The sequence below is a fragment of the Salmo salar genome, chromosome ssa20 (assembly GCF_905237065.1).
Source record: "Salmo salar chromosome ssa20, Ssal_v3.1, whole genome shotgun sequence".
Taxonomy (NCBI): domain Eukaryota; kingdom Metazoa; phylum Chordata; class Actinopteri; order Salmoniformes; family Salmonidae; genus Salmo; species Salmo salar.
The window spans coordinates 60,260,711-60,279,585 of NC_059461.1; the positions used below are offsets into that span (position 1 = coordinate 60,260,711).

At 48.0% G+C, this 18,875-nt stretch overlaps 1 protein-coding gene across 1 annotated transcript in view; it reads right to left on the reverse strand.

The window, feature by feature from the left end:
• Positions 1–18,875, reverse strand: part of LOC106580986 (stAR-related lipid transfer protein 13) — a 101,767-nt gene that overhangs the window by 58,278 nt on the left and 24,614 nt on the right. The window contains exon 5 of the mRNA XM_045703702.1: positions 7,009–7,039. Within this exon, the coding sequence (XP_045559658.1) occupies positions 7,009–7,039 (31 nt within the window). The remainder of the gene's footprint in view (positions 1–7,008; positions 7,040–18,875) is intronic.

Here is an 18,875-nt window from a genome sequence, read left to right on the forward strand (position 1 = left end):
GCGTAAAGAGGAAATAAACTAAAGAAGAAAGACAGTTGTACAAAGAGTCTTAAAGACGTGTCTTTTTTCCTGGTGAGGGAAGTCAGCCAGGTTGTTGGATGCTTTGCCCTGGAGTCATTCACAGAGAGGTGTGAGGAACGCAGTATCTTAATAACCCAATGGAGCCTTCTGACACAGAGTGTCTTATTAAGAGAATGAACCCTTTCCACACAGCTCTTCCTTTGTTTTCACAGAACCACAGAATAACGGTCTTTAGATTGCACCAGTCAACACAGATTAGAGGATATATTCAGAGAGGAGATGTGTGTGTGTGTGTGTGTGTGTGTGTGTGTGTGTGTGTGTGTGTGTGTGTGTGTGTGTGTGTGTGTGTGTGTGTGTGTGTGTGTGTGTTTGTATGGGTGTGTGTGGTCTAGGACAGTGATAGACAGTCTCCTCACTTTGAGAGAGCAGGTCAGCCAAGGTGATTTTACAGACGACTGTTAAATGTTGGTAAAATGTTCTAAAAATAAGCTGTTGGATTTGACCCTGTCCCTGAGCCTGTCCTTCTGGGAGCTGAGGGGAAACAAAAAAATATTCTGGGGTTTAAAAACATTCTAGTGGGGCAGAAAGGTCTGAGGTTTAAAAACATTCTAGTGGGGCAGAAAGGTCTGAGGTTTAAAAACATTCTAGTGGGGCAGAAAGGTCTGAGGTTTAAAAACATTCTAGTGGGGCAGAAAGGTCTGGGGTTTAAAAACATTCCAGGGGGCAGAAAGGTTTGGGGTTTAAAAACATTCCAGTGGGGCAGAAAGGTCTGGGGTTTAAAAACATTCCAGTGGGGCAGAAAGGTCTGGGGTTTAAAAACATTCTAGTGGGGCAGAAAGGTCTGGGGTTTAAAAACATTCCAGTGGGGCAGAAAGGTCTGGGGTTTAAAAACATTCTAGTGGGGCAGAAAGGTCTGGGGTATAAAAACATTCTAGTGGGGCAGAAAGGTCTGAGGTTTAAAAACATTCTAGTGGGGCAGAAAGGTCTGGGGTTTAAAAACATTCTAGTGGGGCAGAAAGGTCTGAGGTTTAAAAACATTCTAGTGGGGCAGAAAGGTCTGGGGTTTAAAAACATTCTAGTGGGGCAGAAAGGTCTGAGGTTTAAAAACATTCTAGTGGGGCAGAAAGGTCTGAGGTTTAAAAACATTCTAGTGGGGCAGAAAGGTCTGGGGTTTAAAAACATTCTAGTGGGGCAGAAAGGTCTGAGGTTTAAAAACATTCTAGTGGGGCAGAAAGGTCTGGGGTTTAAAAACATTCTAGTGGGGCAGAAAGGTCTGGGGTTTAAAAACATTCTAGTGGGGCAGAAAGGTCTGAGGTTTAAAAACATTCTAGTGGGGCAGAAAGGTCTGGGGTTTAAAAACATTCTAGTGGGGCAGAAAGGTCTGAGGTTTAAAAAATATTTTGAGTCGGACAGAAAGGTCTGGGGTTTAAAAAATATTTTGAGTCGGACAGAAAGGTCTGGCGTTTTCCCATAGATGCTTCAAGTTTCCTCTCAACATCAAATAAAATAAAATCCAATTGTATTGGTCACATACACATATTTAGCAGATGTTATTGCAGGTGTAGTGAAATGCTTGTGAGAACATAGCAACAGATATACAAAAGATATACTGATTGATCGGTATACAGTTTAAAGTCCATAAACTATGGAGATTACACATCAAATACAGTCAGGCCACACAGGCCATGTTTCAGAGAGATGAGGATTCAAGTTTCTGTCTGACTTGTGATTCTCTTCACCTCTACCGCAGAGAGCTGACCACCCTAACTTCTACCCTAGACAGTGCTCGTGTGTGGTGTGTATGTGTACGTGGTGTGTTTAGTCACATGCAGGGCTATTTGGGATATGGGCCCAGAGAAGTTTCCTCGGCTGGACTATGTCACTATACAGAGGTGAACTAACTGGTGGTTATGATGACTGCCCATAGGGCCCATATTGCTCTGGTCAGCAGTAGTGCATTATATAGGGAGTAGGGTGACATTTGGATACATCCATAGATTCTGCAGACCATCTGGTCCCGTAACATGACATCATACAGTCTCTACAGTTTCCACGGTACAGCTGTCAAACATAGGCGAGAGAATATCAGAGCTCAGAGTTAGCTTCATCTTTTTACGTCATCATCATCATCATCCTACTCACAGTTATTACCCTGACTGTGTGTGTCTCAAATGGCACCCTATTCCCTGTATTGTGCACTACTTTTCACCAGAGCCCCATATATGCTATGGTCAAAAGTAGTGCACTATATAGGGAGTAGGGTGCCATTTGAGACATAACCTGTGTTTCTATTGAACACAGATGTTCTGTTAACTACGGTTCTCTTTCTGTTAGTGATTCTGACCACATCACATTGACTTTGACACTGACTTTGGTCTGGCTTACTTCAGCCATGATATGGTTCTAAAAGGAAAACGGCATGTCGAGAGTCTCGTGGTTAAATATACTGTACACTACGAAAGCAATGGTAGAAACACACTGTACTAAATTATGACATCAACAGGACCATGGGGAAGGAAATGTCTTGGTTGTGTTGACAAACAGTTACTGAAGTCATCAACAAGCTAAATACTACATAAAGTCTATAGATTTACAACCATTACTCTAGGGTTAGCGTGCTGTAGCTGTGAGCAGTGATACGTCACTCTAGATTACCCAGGTGTGAGTGGTGTTCATTCACAGAGCTGTAAAGTTGTCTGTTAAGAGCGCGTAATATATTACAGCCAGACCACAGCAGACATTCCTACCTATAGGGGAGAGTGATGGAATGTGAACAGGGTCTCCTGTACATTATTGACATACCCCCTGTTACACCCCCCCGCGCGCTCATAGAGTTCATGTGAGAGTGGAACCTGAGACAGAAATGGAATCGCCCCGTAATCCCCCAGCTGCCCCCAGGGCCACATCACGACACGACAAATAGTTCCTTCAGCAGTAACTATGTAGTACTAGTAACAATGATCTGGCATGCCTCCTAATTTTAACTGCGTCTCGCCAAGCCATGCAGTCAGTATAAATAGGCCTTTAAAATAAAAGCCTGACAGGCTGTATGTCGGGAGGGACATTCTCTGGACATTCTGCAGACACTCCTGGGGAGTGAAACCTGGATGGTGGCTGGCACACCTGCCCCCATCCGTAACGCAATACCACATTGTTTCAGAGCAACAGCAATACCACCCTGTGGAAAAAGCACTAGCAGCAAGCCTTATGTGATTGACTGGTTTTGAAACCATGCAGGTCTTATGCATGCTAAAATACAGTGTTAGCCCGCTGAGCTAAAGTCTAGGCATTGGCTCCGGGAGCTAATGCAATACTTCAGGTCTCATGCAAGGTTACTCATCACCTGAGAATGGTTCACCAAACCACCTCTGTTAAACTTGGAATGCTCCCTGAAAGACCCTGGACTAACAGAGCAGACCCTGGCTAACAGAGCAGACCCTGGACTAACAGAGCAGACCCTGAACTAACAGAGCAGACCCTGGACTAACAGAGCAGACCCTGGACTAACAGAGCAGACCCTGGACTAACAGAGCAGACCCTGGACTAACAGAGCAAACCCTGGCTAACAGAGCAGACCCTGGACTAACAGAGCAGACCCTGGACTAACAGAGCAGACCCTGGACTAACAGAGCAAACACTGGGCTAACAGAGCAGACCCTGGCTAACAGAGCAGACCCTGGACTAACAGAGCAGACCCTGGACTAACAGAGCAGACACTGGGCTAACAGAGCAGACCCTGGACTAAGAGAGCAGAACTTGGACTAATAGAGCAGACCCTGGCTAATAGAGCAGACCCTGGACTAACAGAGCAGACCCTGAACTAACAGAGCAGACCCTGGCTAACAGAGCAGACCCTGGACTAACAGAGCAGACCCTGAACTAACAGAGCAGACCCTGGCTAACAGAGCAGACCCTGGACTAACAGAGCAGACCCTGGACTAACAGAGCAGAACCTGGACTAACAGAGCAGACCCTGGACTAACAGAGCAGACCCTGGACTAACAGAGCAGAACCTGGCTAACAGAGCAGACCCTGGACTAACAGAGCAGACCCTGGACTAACAGAGCAGAACCTGGACTAATAGAGCAGACCCTGGACTAACAGAGCAGACCCTGGACTAACAGAGCAGACACTGGACTAACAGAGCAGACCCTGGACTAACAGAGCAGACCCTGGCTAACAGAGCAGACCCTGGACTAACAGAGCAGACCCTGGACTAACAGAGCAGACACTGGGCTAACAGAGCAGACCCTGGACTAATAGAGCAGAACTTGGACTAATAGAGCAGACCCTGGCTAATAGAGCAGACCCTGGACTAACAGAGCAGACCCTGGAATAACAGAGCAGACCCTGGCTAACAGAGCAGACCCTGGACTAACAGAGCAGACCCTGGACTAACAGAGCAGACCCTGGACTAACAGAGCAGAACCTGGACTAATAGAGCAGACTCTGGACTAACAGAGCAGACCCTGGACTAACAGAGCAGACCCTGGCTAACAGAGCAGACCCTGGCTAACAGAGCAGACCCTGGACTAACAGAGCAGACCCTGGACTAACAGAGCAGACACTGGCTAACAGAGCAGACCCTGGCTAACAGAGCAGACCCTGGACTAACAGAGCAGAACCTGGACTAACAGAGCAGACCCTGGACTAACAGAGCAGACCCTGGACTAACAGAGCAGACCCTGGACTAACAGAGCAGACCCTGAACTAACAGAGCAGACCCTGGACTAACAGAGCAGACCCTGGACTAACAGAGCAGACCCTGGACTAACAGAGCAGACCCTGGACTAACAGAGCAAACCCTGGCTAACAGAGCAGACCCTGGACTAACAGAGCAGAGCCTGGACTAACAGAGCAGACCCTGGACTAACAGAGCAAACACTGGGCTAACAGAGCAGACCCTGGCTAACAGAGCAGACCCTGGACTAACAGAGCAGACCCTGGACTAACAGAGCAGACACTGGGCTAACAGAGCAGACCCTGGACTAATAGAGCAGAACTTGGACTAATAGAGCAGACCCTGGCTAATAGAGCAGACCCTGGACTAACAGAGCAGACCCTGAACTAACAGAGCAGACCCTGGCTAACAGAGCAGACCCTGGACTAACAGAGCAGACCCTGAACTAACAGAGCAGACCCTGGCTAACAGAGCAGACCCTGGACTAACAGAGCAGACCCTGGACTAACAGAGCAGAACCTGGACTAACAGAGCAGACCCTGGACTAACAGAGCAGACCCTGGACTAACAGAGCAGAACCTGGCTAACAGAGCAGACCCTGGACTAACAGAGCAGACCCTGGACTAACAGAGCAGAACCTGGACTAATAGAGCAGACCCTGGACTAACAGAGCAGACCCTGGACTAACAGAGCAGACACTGGACTAACAGAGCAGACCCTGGACTAACAGAGCAGACCCTGGCTAACAGAGCAGACCCTGGACTAACAGAGCAGACCCTGGACTAACAGAGCAGACACTGGGCTAACAGAGCAGACCCTGGACTAATAGAGCAGAACTTGGACTAATAGAGCAGACCCTGGCTAATAGAGCAGACCCTGGACTAACAGAGCAGACCCTGGACTAACAGAGCAGACCCTGGCTAACAGAGCAGACCCTGGACTAACAGAGCAGACCCTGGACTAACAGAGCAGAACCTGGCTAACAGAGCAGACCCTGGACTAACAGAGCAGACCCTGGACTAACAGAGCAGAACCTGGACTAATAGAGCAGACTCTGGACTAACAGAGCAGACCCTGGACTAACAGAGCAGACCCTGGCTAACAGAGCAGACCCTGGCTAACAGAGCAGACCCTGGACTAACAGAGCAGACCCTGGACTAACAGAGCAGACACTGGCTAACAGAGCAGACCCTGGCTAACAGAGCAGACCCTGGACTAACAGAGCAGAACCTGGACTAACAGAGCAGACCCTGGACTAACAGAGCAGACCCTGGACTAACAGAGCAGACCCTGGACTAACAGAGCAGACCCTGAACTAACAGAGCAGACACTGGGCTAACAGAGCAGACCCTGGCTAACAGAGCAGACACTGGACTAACAGAGCAGACCCTGGACTAACAGAGCAGACCCTGGACTAATAGAGCAGACCCTGGATTAACAGAGCAGACCCTGGACTAACAGAGCAGACCCTGGACTAACAGAGCAGACCCTGGACTAACAGAGCAGACCCTGAACTAACAGAGCAGACACTGGACTAATAGAGCAGAACTTGGACTAATAGAGCAGACCCTGGCTAATAGAGCAGACCCTGGACTAACAGAGCAGACCCTGGACTAACAGAGCAGACCCTGGCTAACAGAGCAGACCCTGGACTAACAGAGCAGACCCTGGCTAACAGAGCAGACCCTGGACTAACAGAGCAGACCCTGAACTAACAGAGCAGACACTGGGCTAACAGAGCAGACCCTGGACTAACAGAGCAGACCCTGGACTAACAGAGCAGAACCTGGACTAATAGAGCAGACCCTGGACTAACAGAGCAGACCCTGGACTAACAGAGCAGACCCTGGCTAACAGAGCAGACACTGGACTAACAGAGCAGACCCTGGACTAACAGAGCAGACCCTGGACTAATAGAGCAGACCCTGGATTAACAGAGCAGACCCTGGACTAATAGAGCAGACCCTGGACTAACAGAGCAGACCCTGGACTAACAGAGCAGACCCTGGACTAACAGAGCAGACCCTGGACTAACAGTGCAGACCCTGGACTAACAGAGCAGACCCTGGGCTAACAGAGCAGACCCTGGACTCAAAGAGCTAACCAGGGCTGCTAAAGACAATATAAAGACAGTGAATATGTCCCAAAGTGCACCATATTCCATATATAGTGCACTACTTTTGAACAGGGCACATAGGGCTCTGGTCCAAAGTAGTGCACTATGTCGGGAATAGGGTTCCATTTGGGTCACGTCCCAGATTCAACACACAGCCTGGTGAAACATGTACACATGAAAAAAGACTTACCTGCTCCTGCATTGGTCATCTTACAGCACATCTGCAAAGAAAAAGAGAAACAGACAATGGTTAGTCAGTCAACAACAGAGTGTACTGCAGCCCTCAATACCGCTCTAACTGCATGGCTGTCTTATACAAACAACAAAACAGATTGGTTGAAGAATACACAAACAACTTTTCAAAATGCTATAAATACAACAGTGAAGTACAAGTCAGGTATCAGTGGCATCCTAGTAATGTCACAGAGGATATATTCAGAGAGGAGAGGAGTAATGAACTAAATTGTATCCTAGTAATGTCACAGAGGATATATTCAGAGAGGAGAGGAGTAATGAACTAAATTGTATCCTAGTAATGCCACAGCCATAAAGAGTTAAGGGTTAATGACTGATCTATCAGCCTGCTGCCTGCTTTACTGTGTTACCATAGAGACCTGATGGCTGGTTCAATATGGACAGCTGGCTCATGTTTGTACATCACTTTAGTATTTATAACATCCTCTATCTAGTGTTATTAGACCAACTTAGACTAAACACATGGCTATAATCCCAAATGGCATCCTATTCTCTATAAAAGTGAAATACTGTTGACCAGGGTGCACTATAATATGGTGTTTTACCTTGAGACATACCCCCACACCAGTGGGTCGCCAGTGTTTAATGTTAATGTAAGCTGTAACGTTATCATCAGGAGTGTGACACTAACGACTTGTGGTGAGCAGAATCAACAACCTCTGCCTCATTCAAGACTTTTGCTTTGTGAGAAGGTGTTAAAGTTCACAGTTAACGTTTGTTATGTAAATGCCTGTTGAAAAGTACCAGTGGCCTGGGCTTGGCCCCAAGTCATGGCAGGTCCTCCGGAGCCATGGCCCAGTGAGACACGGGTGCCGGTCCACATAGATAGAAACAGAAGTCTGAGTAGTTTGGGTAAAAAGACCTGGTTAAATCCTCATTGGCACTCACCATAAGGAATTAGGCCTGTGTGTCTCCAGAAACAATATGTTGTGATTTTAGAGGTCAGTTGGTGGTTGTGGATCTCCATGTGTGGCTGGACAGGATCTTTGCCACAGCCAGAATAGTGCACTATAAATGGAATAGGGTGCCATTTGGGATGTACACATGGGAGAGCAGCCTACAGTATGAGGAAACACATCTATTACAGAGAGTAGAATCTCTGTCCAACAGCAGAGGAGTGAGGTGGTTAACAGGTGGAGACATACAGGCAATATTCGGTCTCAGGCAGAACACTATGAGGTGAAGGGACTGATGTTGTTACCAAGTATCCCTGCTTATTGACTGTGAGATTCAGCATAACAGGGTCAAACTTCATTATTACATTTCTGTCCTCTTCAGTCATAGGGTTGGAGAACAGAAGCAATTCAGTGTCTCTCTCATCTCTGTACTCTAACCAATTATCTCATCTCATTCTGCAGACAGAGGAAACTAGGTGTGAGTCCCAAATGGCACCCTATTCAATATATAGTGCACTACTTTTGACCCGTGCCCATGGGGCTGTCGAAACTCTGAACTGACGTGTGTTAACATAATAGATCTAATAACAGGCTCTGACCCACATCTTCAAATAAAGCTGTGATGAAAATTAGCCTTCTAGAACTGACTGAATGGCCTCAATGGAGATACCAGTCTGTCTTTTACTCACAGGGTCTTCAAAGACTGTCCTAGACTTCTGTCTGTCCCTCAACAGCCCAGATTCCCCGGTCTGCTAATTGCTAGCTTGCTTGCCCCGGTCTGCTAACTGCTAGCTTGCTTGCCCCGGTCTACTAACTGCTAGCTTGCTAGCCCCGGTCTGCTAACTGCTAGCTTGCTAGCCCCGGTCTGCTAACTGCTAGCTTGTTTAGCCCCGGCCTACTAACTGTTAGCTTGTTAGCACCGGCCTGCTAACTGTCTGAATCGCCGTGTCCCCAGCCAGCCCAACCACTCACTGGACCCATATGTTCACTTGGCTACGCATGCCTCTCTCTAATATCAATATGCCTCGTCCATTACTGTCCTGGTTAGTGATTACTGTCTTATTTCACTGTAGAGCCTCTAGCCCGGCTCAATATGACTTAACCAACCATGTTGTTCCACCTCCTACATATGTGATGACATCACCTGGTTTAAACGTCTCTAGAGACTATATCTCTCTCATCATTACTCTATGCCTAGGTTTACCGCCAATGTACTCATATCCTACCTTACCTTTGTCTTGCCTTGAATCTATGCAATCGTGCCCAGAAACCTGCTCCATTTACTCTCTGTTCTGAACGTGCTAGATAGCCAGTTCGTATAGCCTTTAGCAGTACCCTTATCCTACTTCTCCTCTGTTCCTCTGGTGATGTAGAGGTTAATCCAGGTCCTGCAGTGCCTAGCTCCACTCCCACTCCCCAGGTGCTCTCATTTGTTGACTTCTGTAACCATAAAAGCCTTGGTTTCATGCATGTTAACATTAGAAACCTCCCTAAGTTTGTTTTACTCACTGCTTTAGCACACTCTTCCAACCCGGATGTCTTAGCCTTGTCTGAATCCTGGCTTAGGAAAACCACCAAAAACCCTGAAATCTCCATCCCTAACTATAACATTTTCCGCTAAGATAGAACTGCCAAAGGGGGTGGCGTTGCAATCTACTGCAAAGATAGCCTGAAGAGTTCTGTATTACTATCAAGTCTGTACCCAAACAATTCGAGCTTCTACTTCTAACAATTCACCTTTCCAGAAACAAGTCTCTCACTGTTGCCGTTTGCTATAGACCACCCTCTGCCCCTAGCTTTGCCCTCGACACCATATGTGAATTGATTGCCCCCCATCTATCTTCTGAGCTCGTGCTACTAGGTGAGCTTAACACCCCGGCCATCCTACAATCTAAGCTTGATGCCCTCAATCTCACACAAATTATCAGTGAACCTACCAGGTACAACCCCAAATCCGTAAACACGGGCACCCTCATAGATATCATCCTAACTAACTCGCCCTCCAAATACACCTCTGCTGTTTTAAATCAAGATCTCAGCGATCACTGCCTCATTGCCTGCATCCGTAATGGGCCTGCGACCAAACGACCACCCCTCATCAGTGTCAAACGCTCCCTAAAACACTTCTGTGAGCAGGCATTTCTAATCAACCTGGCCGGGGTATCCTGGAATGACATTGACCTCATCCCATCAGTAGATGATGCCTGGTTATTCTTTAAAAGTGCCTTCCTCACCATCTTAAATAAGCATGCCCCATTCAAAAAATGTAGAACTAGGAATAGATATAGTCCTTGGTTCACTCCAGACCTGACTGCCCTTGACCAGCACAAAAACATCCTGTGGCGTTCTGCATTAGCATCGAATAGCCCCCGTGATATGCATCTTTTCAGGGAAGTTAGGAACAAATATACACAGGCAGTTAGGAAAGCCAAGGCTAGCTTTTTCAAACAGAAATTTGCATCCTGTAGTACAAACTCAAAAAAGTTCTGGGACACTGTAAAGTCCACGGAGAATAAGAGCACACCCTCCCAGCTGCCCACTGCTCTGTTGCAACCACTGTTACCACCGATAAATCCACTACAATTGACAATTTCAATAAGCATTTCTCTACGACTGGCCTGGCTTTCCACCTGGCTACCCCTACCCCGGTCAACTGCACGGCACCCTCCACAGCAACCCGCCAAAGCCCCCACCATTTCTCCTTCACCCAAACCCAGATAGCTGATGTTCTGAAAGAGCTGCAAAATTTGGACCCCTACAAATCAGCCGGGCTAGACAATCTGGACCCTCTCTTTCTAAATGATTCTGCCGAAATTGTTGCAACCCCTATTACTAGCCTGTTCAACCTCTCTTTCGTATCATCTGAGATTCCCAAAGATTGGAAAGCTGCCGCGGTCATCCCCCTCTTCAAAGGGGGTGACACTCTAGACCAAAACTGTTACAGACCTATATCTATCCTACCCTGTCTTTCTAAGGTCTTCGAAAGCCAAGTTAACAAACAGATTACCGACCATTTCGAATCCCACCGTACCTTCTCCGCTATGCAATCTGGTTTCAGAGCTGGTCATGGGTGCACCTCAGCCACGCTCAAGGTTCTAAACGTCATCATAACCGCCATCGATTACATTTACATTACATTTAAGTCATTTAGCAGACGCTCTTATCCAGAGCGACTTACAAAATGGTGCATTCACCTTATGATATCCAGTGGAACAACCACTTTACAATAGTGCATCTAAATCTTTTAAGGGGGGGGGGGGGTTAGAAGGATTACTTTATCCTATCCTAGGTATTCCTTAAAGAGGTGGGGTTTCAGGTGTCTCCGGAAGGTGGTGATTGACTCCGCTGTCCTGGCGTCATGAGGGAGCTTGTTCCACCATTGGGGTGCCAGAGCAGCGAACAGTTTTGACTGGGCTGAGCGGGAACTGTGCTTCCTCAGAGGTAGGGGGGCCAGCAGGCCAGTGGTGGATGAACGCAGTGCCCTTGTTTGGGTGTAGGGCCTGATCAGAGCCTGAAGGTATGGAGGTGCCGTTCCCTTCACAGCTCCGTAGGCAATCACCATGGTCTTGTAGCGGATGCGAGCTTCAACTGGAAGCCAGTGGAGAGAGCGGAGGAGCGGGGTGACGTGAGAGAACTTGGGAAGGTTGAACACCAGACGGGCTGCGGCGTTCTGGATGAGTTGTAGGGGTTTAATGGCACAGGCAGGGAGCCCAGCCAACAGCGAGTTGCAGTAATCCAGACGGGAGATGACAAGTGCCTGGATTAGGACCTGCGCCGCTTCCTGTGTGAGGCAGGGTCGTACTCTGCGAATGTTGTAGAGCATGAACCTACAGGATCGGGTCACCGCCTTGATGTTAGTGGAGAACGACAGGGTGTTGTCCAGGATCACGCCAAGGTTCTTAGCACTCTGGGAGGAGGACACAAGGGAGTTGTCAACCGTGATGGCGAGATCATGGAACGGGCAGTCCTTCCCCGGGAGGAAGAGCAGCTCCGTCTTGCCGAGGTTCAGCTTGAGCTGGTGATCCGTCATCCACACTGATATGTCTGACAGACATGCAGAGATGCGATTCGCCGCCTGGTTATCAGAAGGGGGAAAGGAGAAGATTAATTGTGTGTCGTCTGCATAGCAATGATAGGAGAGACCATGTGAGGATATGACAGAGCCAAGTGACTTGGTGTATAGCGAGAATAGGAGAGGGCCTAGAACAGAGCCCTGGGGGACACCAGTGGTGAGAGCGCATGGTGCGGAGACAGATTCTCGCCACGCCACCTGGTAGGAGCGACCTGTCAGGTAGGACGCAATCCAAGCGTGGGCCGCGCCGGAGATGCCCAACTCGGAGAGGGTGGAGAGGAGGATCTGATGGTTCACAGTATCAAAGGCAGCAGATAGGTCTAGAAGGATGAGAGCAGAGGAGAGAGAGTTAGCTTTAGCAGTGCGGAGAGCCTCCGTGACACAGAGAAGAGCAGTCTCAGTTGAATGCCCAGTCTTGAAACCTGACTGATTAGGATCAAGAAGGTCATTCTGAGAGAGATAGCAGGAGAGCTGGCCAAGGACGGCACGTTCAAGAGTTTTGGAGAGAAAAGAAAGAAGGGATACTGGTCTGTAGTTGTTGACATCGGAGGGATCGAGTGTAGGTTTTTTCAGAAGGGGTGCAACTCTCGCTCTCTTGAAGACGGAAGGGACGTAGCCAGCGGTCAAGGATGAGTTGATGAGCGAGGTGAGGAAGGGGAGAAGGTCTCTGGAAATGGTCTGGAGAAGAGAGGAGGGGATAGGGTCAAGTGGGCAGGTTGTTGGGCGGCCGGCCGTCACAAGACGCGAGATTTCATCTGGAGAGAGAGGGGAGAAAGAGGTCAAAGCACAGGGTAGGGCAGTGTAAGCAGGACCAGCGGTGTCGTTTGACTTAGCAAACGAGGATCGGATATCGTCAACCTTCTTTTCAAAATGGTTGACGAAGTCATCCGCAGAGAGGGAGGAAGGGGGGAGGGGGAGGAGGATTCAGGAGGGAGGAGAAGGTAGCAAAGAGCTTCCTAGGGTTAGAGGCAGATGCTTGGAATTTAGAGTGGTAGAAAGTGGCTTTAGCAGCAGAGACAGAAGAGGAGAATGTAGAGAGGAGTGAGTGAAAGGATGCCAGGTCCGCAGGGGAGGCGAGTTTTCCTCCATTTCCGCTCGGCTGCCCGGAGCCTTGTTCTGTGAGCTCGTAGTGAGTCGTCGAGCCACGGAGCAGGAGGGGAGGACCGAGCCGGCCTGGAGGATAGGGGACAGAGAAAATCAAAGGATGCAGAAAGGGAGGAGAGGAGGGTTGAGGAGGCAGAATCAGGAGATAGGTTGGAGAAGGTTTGAGCAGAGGGAAGAGATGATAGGATGGAAGAGGAGAGAGTAGCGGGAGAGAGAGAGCGAAGGTTGGGACGGCGCAATACCATCCGAGTAGGGGCAGAGTGAGAAGTGTTGGATGAGAGCAAGAGGGAAAAGGATACAAGGTAGTGGTCGGAGATTTGGAAGGGAGTTGCAATGAGATTAGTGGAAGAACAGCATCTAGTAAAGATGAGGTCAAGCGTATTGCCTGCCTTGTGAGTAGGGGGGGAAGGTGAGAGGGTGAGGTCAAAAGAGGAGAGGAGTGGAAAGAAGGAGGCAGAGAGGAATGAGTCAAAGGTAGACGTGGGGAGGTTAAAGTCACCCAGAACTGTGAGAGGTGAGCCATCCTCAGGAAAGGAACTTATCAAGGCGTCAAGCTCATTGATGAACTCTCCAAGGGAACCTGGAGGGCGATAAATGATAAGGATGTTAAGCTTGAAAGGGCTGGTAACTGTGACAGCATGGAATTCAAATGAGGAGATAGACAGATGGGTCAGGGGAGAAAGAGAGAATGTCCACTTGGGAGAGATGAGGATTCCAGTGCCACCACCCCGCTGGCTCGATAAGAGACATTACTGTGCAGCCGTATTCATCGACCTGGCCAAGGCTTTCAACTCCGTCAATCACCACATTCTTATTGGCAGACTCGACACCCTTGGTTTCTCAAATGACTCCCTCGCCTGGTTTACCAACTACTTCTCTGATAGAGTTCAGTGTGTCAAATCGGAGGGCCTGTTGTCCGGACCTCTGGCAGTCTCTATGAGTGTGCCACAGGGTTCAATTCTCGGGCCGACTCTCTTCTCTGTATACATCAATGATGTCGCTCTTGCTGCTGGTGATTCTCTAATCCACCTCTATGCAGACGACACCATTCTGTAGACTTCTGGCCCCTCTTTGGACACTGTGTTAACTAACCTCCAGACGAGCTTCAATGCCATACAACTCTCCTTCCGTGGCCTCCAACTGCTCTTAAATGCAAGTAAAACTAAATGCATGCTATTCAATCGATCACTGCCCGCACCTGCCCGCCCGTCCAGCATCACTACTCTGGACAACTCTGACTTAGAATATGTGGACAATTACAAATACCTAGGTGTCTGGTTAGACTGTAAACTCTCCTTCCAGACTCACATTAAGCATCTCCAATCCAAAATTAAATCTAGAATCGGCTTCCTATTTTGCAACAAATCATCCTTCACTCATGCTGCCAAACATACATAAAACTGCCAAACACACACAAAACTGACCATCCTACCGATCCTCGACTTCGGCGATGTCATCTATAAAATAGCCTCCAACACTCTACTCAACAAATTGGATGCAGTCTATCACAATGCCATCCGTTTTGTCACCAAAGCCCCATACACTACCCACCACTGCGACCTGTACGCTCTCGTTGGTTGGCCATCGCTTCATACTCGTCGCCAAACCCACTGGCTACAGGTTATCTACAAGTCTCTGCTAGGTAAAGCCCCGCCTTATCTCAGCTCTCTGGTCAACATAGCATCACCCACACGTAGCACGCGCTCCAGCAGGTATATCTCACTGGTCACCCCCAAAGCCAATTCCTCCTTTGGTCGCCTTTCCTTCCTATTCTCTGCTGGCAATGACTGGAACGAACTGCAAAAATCACTGAAGCTGGAGACTCATATCACCCTCACTAGCTTTAAGTACCAGCTGTCAGAGCAGCTCACAGATCACTGCACCTGTACGTAGCCCATCTGTAAATAGCTCATCCAACTACCTCTTCCTCATACTGTATTTATTTATTTATCTCGCTCTTTTGCACCCCAGTATCTCTACTTGCAAATTCATCTTCTGCACATCTACCATTCCAGTGTTTAATTGCTATATTGTAATTACTTCGCCACCATGGCCTATTTATTGCCTTAACTCCCTTATCGTACCTCATTTGCACTCACTGTATATAGACTTTTTGTTTTCTTTTTTCTACTGTATTATTGACTGTATGTTTTGTTTATTCCATCGTAACGCTGTTGTTGTATGTGTCAAATTGCTATGCTTTATCTTGGCCAGGTCGCAGTTGCAAATGAGAACTAGCCTACCTAGTTAAATAAAGGTGAAATAAAATAAAAATAAAATAAAGTCCTGTTAGTGTCCTTCCATTTTCCTCTTCATTGATATAGTTATACCCATAGACTTAGATAGACATCGCATTATTGTGCATGTCCCATTATGGCGTCTGTGAGAGCATGGGCAGCGCACCATTGAGGTCATCTCCATTTTGAAGTGGTACATTTTCTTCTTCTACAACTTCTATGAGTTGGCAAACAAAGGGTGCACACTGCCACCTGGAATGTGTTGTTTGAACAGGTATAAAGCCAAGGTTGGCGATTTACTGCCACCTGCAGATATGGAATGTTTGCTCACAAGTATAATGTATTGTCTGATCCCTCCTGGTGACCTGGATGGAATTATGTGATTCTTCCATAAACCATAGGAAGTCTCACCCAGTTTACTACTTCAAAATGGTGAAAGTCCTCAATAGCGCTGCCCATGCTAAAACAGGCTTTTGGACACTAGAATCCTCTATGGTTATACCACGCCGCCTCAGTTCTGAGCATCCACCACATGTCGGGTTATGGGTTAGAGGTCAGGGGTCAGGTGACAAGACAAAGAAAGAAGACAGCCCTATAAGGAAGCTAGCTCTGCTACAACAACCAACATTTTTATATGGACTGACATGTCTGGTCTTTAGTGATTGATAACGGGTCTGGTCTACCTGTCTGCTGCATTGACTAAATAAAAGAAACTAGTTCAGACAAAACAAGTGGAAAACATTCCTAATCTAACAGGCTATGGGACATGTTCATGCTCTACAATAGTACTATCTGAGATGCTGCTATACATTGTAGCTGGCAATGGGAGGATGTACAAAGTTCACACGAAATCTGGAAGGAATTACATAATCCCCATCATGCATTTCCTCACGTTCTTTTTCCTGCATTTCCAAACTCCCCCCTTTCCCCCTGTGTTCTATGTAGAGTACACTCCCAGCCCCACACAGAGCCCTGTGTTCTACGTAGAGTACACTCCCAGCCCCACACGGAGCCCTGTGGGCTATGTAGAGTACACTCCCAGCCCCACACGGAGCCCTGTGGTCTATGTAGAGTACACTCCCAGCCCCACACGGAGCCCTGTGGTCTATGTAGAGTACACTCCCAGCCCCACACGGAGCCCTGTGGTCTATGTAGAGTACACTCCCAGCCCCACACGGAGCCCTGTGGTCTATGTAGAGTACACTCCCAGCCCCACACGAAGCCCTGTGTTCTACGTAGAGTACACTCCCATGCGTCCAAAATGGCACAATTAGTGCACTATAAAGGGAATAGGGTTGCATTTGGGAGCGATTTAACAGTCCTGAACACTCCCAACCCCACAAAGTGAAGTCTGAGGTTACTCCACCAATCATTCATTGTGCTTCATTTGGCATGCACAAATCACATTTGTTCACAGAAACAGGCAGAGAACCCCCAAACCCATGTCTGATATTATATAACCAAACCTATAGCTGTATATGGCTGCCTCCAAAATGGCATCCTATTCCCTACATAGTGCACTACTTTTGATCAGAGCCCCATGGGCCTTAGACAAACCTGGTGCACTATATTGGGAATGATGTCTCATGTGGGATGCAGTCTATGTTATATGTAATGATCCAGGCCTCTCATCATAGCTCAGGGCAGGGTAGGATGGATAACGTCTCTCCACGGCCATTACTCTTATGTGGCTTCTAACAGCCCAGCTCTAGAGACTCCCTCTGGGCCTCTACACCAAGGTATAGCCATGATCCACAACCCCTAACTCATAACACGTAACTACGGGCTGAAACTCACAGGACTGAATCCATCTCTCTCCACAACATTCAGAAATGTGTCTTGGTTGTAAAATAACATCTATGTCCCTGGGAAAATAACCCTAGTTTTACTCTCAAAGTCTAAGAAAAAAATAAGGGATAGAAAGATATCGTTGGGCGACCTAGAAGGTGTCCCAGTAGACCAGCCAGTAAACCAGTAGACCAGTAGACCAGTCAGTAGACCAGTAGACCAGTCAGTAGACCAGCCAGTAGACCAGTAGACCAGCCAGTAAACCAGTAGACCAGTCAGTAGACCAGTAGACCAGTCAGTAGACCAGTAGACCAGTAGACCAGCTAGTAGACCAGTAAATTAGCCAGTAGACCAGTAAACCAGCTAGTAGACCAGTAGACCAGTCAGTAGACCAGTAAACTAGCCAGTAGACCAGTAGATCAATAGACCAGTAGACCAGTAAACCAGTAGACCAGTAGACCAACCAGTAGACCAGTAAACCAGTAGACCAGTAAACTAGCCAGTAGACCTGTAGACCAGCCAGTAGACCAGTAGACAAGCCAGTAGACCAGTAGACAAGTTGACCAGCCAGTAGACCAATAGACCAGTAGACCAGCCAGTAGACCAGTAGACCAGTCAGTATACCAGCAGACCAGTAGACCAGTAGACCAGCCAGTAGACCATTAGACCAGTCAGTATACCAGTAGACCAGTAGACCAGCCAGTAGACCAGTAGACCAGTAGACCAGTCAGTAGACCAGTAGACCAGTCAGTAGACCAGTAGACCAGCCAGTAGACCAGTAGACCAGTAGACCAGTCAGTAGACCAGTAGACCAGCCAGTAGACCAGTAGACCAGCCAGTAGACCAGTCAGTAGACCAGTAGACCAGTCAGTAGACCAGTAGATCAGTAGACTAGTAGACCAGTCAGTAGATCAGTAGACCAGTAGACCAGCCAGTAGACCAGTAGACCAGTCATTAGACCAGTAGACCAGCCAGTAGACCAGCTAGTAGACCAGTAGACCAGCTAGTAGACCAGTAAACTAGCCAGTAGACCAGTAGACCAGCTAGTAGACCAGTAAACTAGCCAGTAGGCCAGTAAACCAGTAGACCAGCAGACCAGCTAGTAGACCAGTAAACTAGCCAGTAGACCAGTAGACCAGCTAGTAGACCAGTAAACTTGCCAGTAGACCAGTAGATCAGCTAGTAGACCAGTAAACTAGCCAGTAGACCAGTAGACCAGTAGACCAGCTAGTAGACCAGTAAACTAGCCAGTAGACCAGTAGACTAGCCAGTAGAACAGTAGACCAGCCTCATCCCTCCCCTCCTCTATCCAACCCCTGGACAGACAGGAAAACACCTGGCTATATTTAGAACACTGCCTCAATGGGTCACAACCAATAAGAAGACCTTCTTATCAGGGGCAGCTGGGGGCAGCTGGGGGATTACAGGGCTATGCCATTTTTGTCTCAGGTTGTGTGTGTGTGTGTCTGTCTGTGTGTCTTTTGATGCTTTGACCCTCTGTCTGCCAGGGCCATCAGACCAGCTCCATCCTGCCAGGTTCTGAGGAAGAACTATCTGTCTCTATTAGAAGTGTCAGGTCTCAGGGCACACGTGACATGCTGCAGTTGCAGTCATGTTGAGACACACAGGAACACAGCAACATGTGCTGCAGGACATTCCAACACAAAACACCTGACGGTCTCACCCTCACGTGTCAAACCCGCCA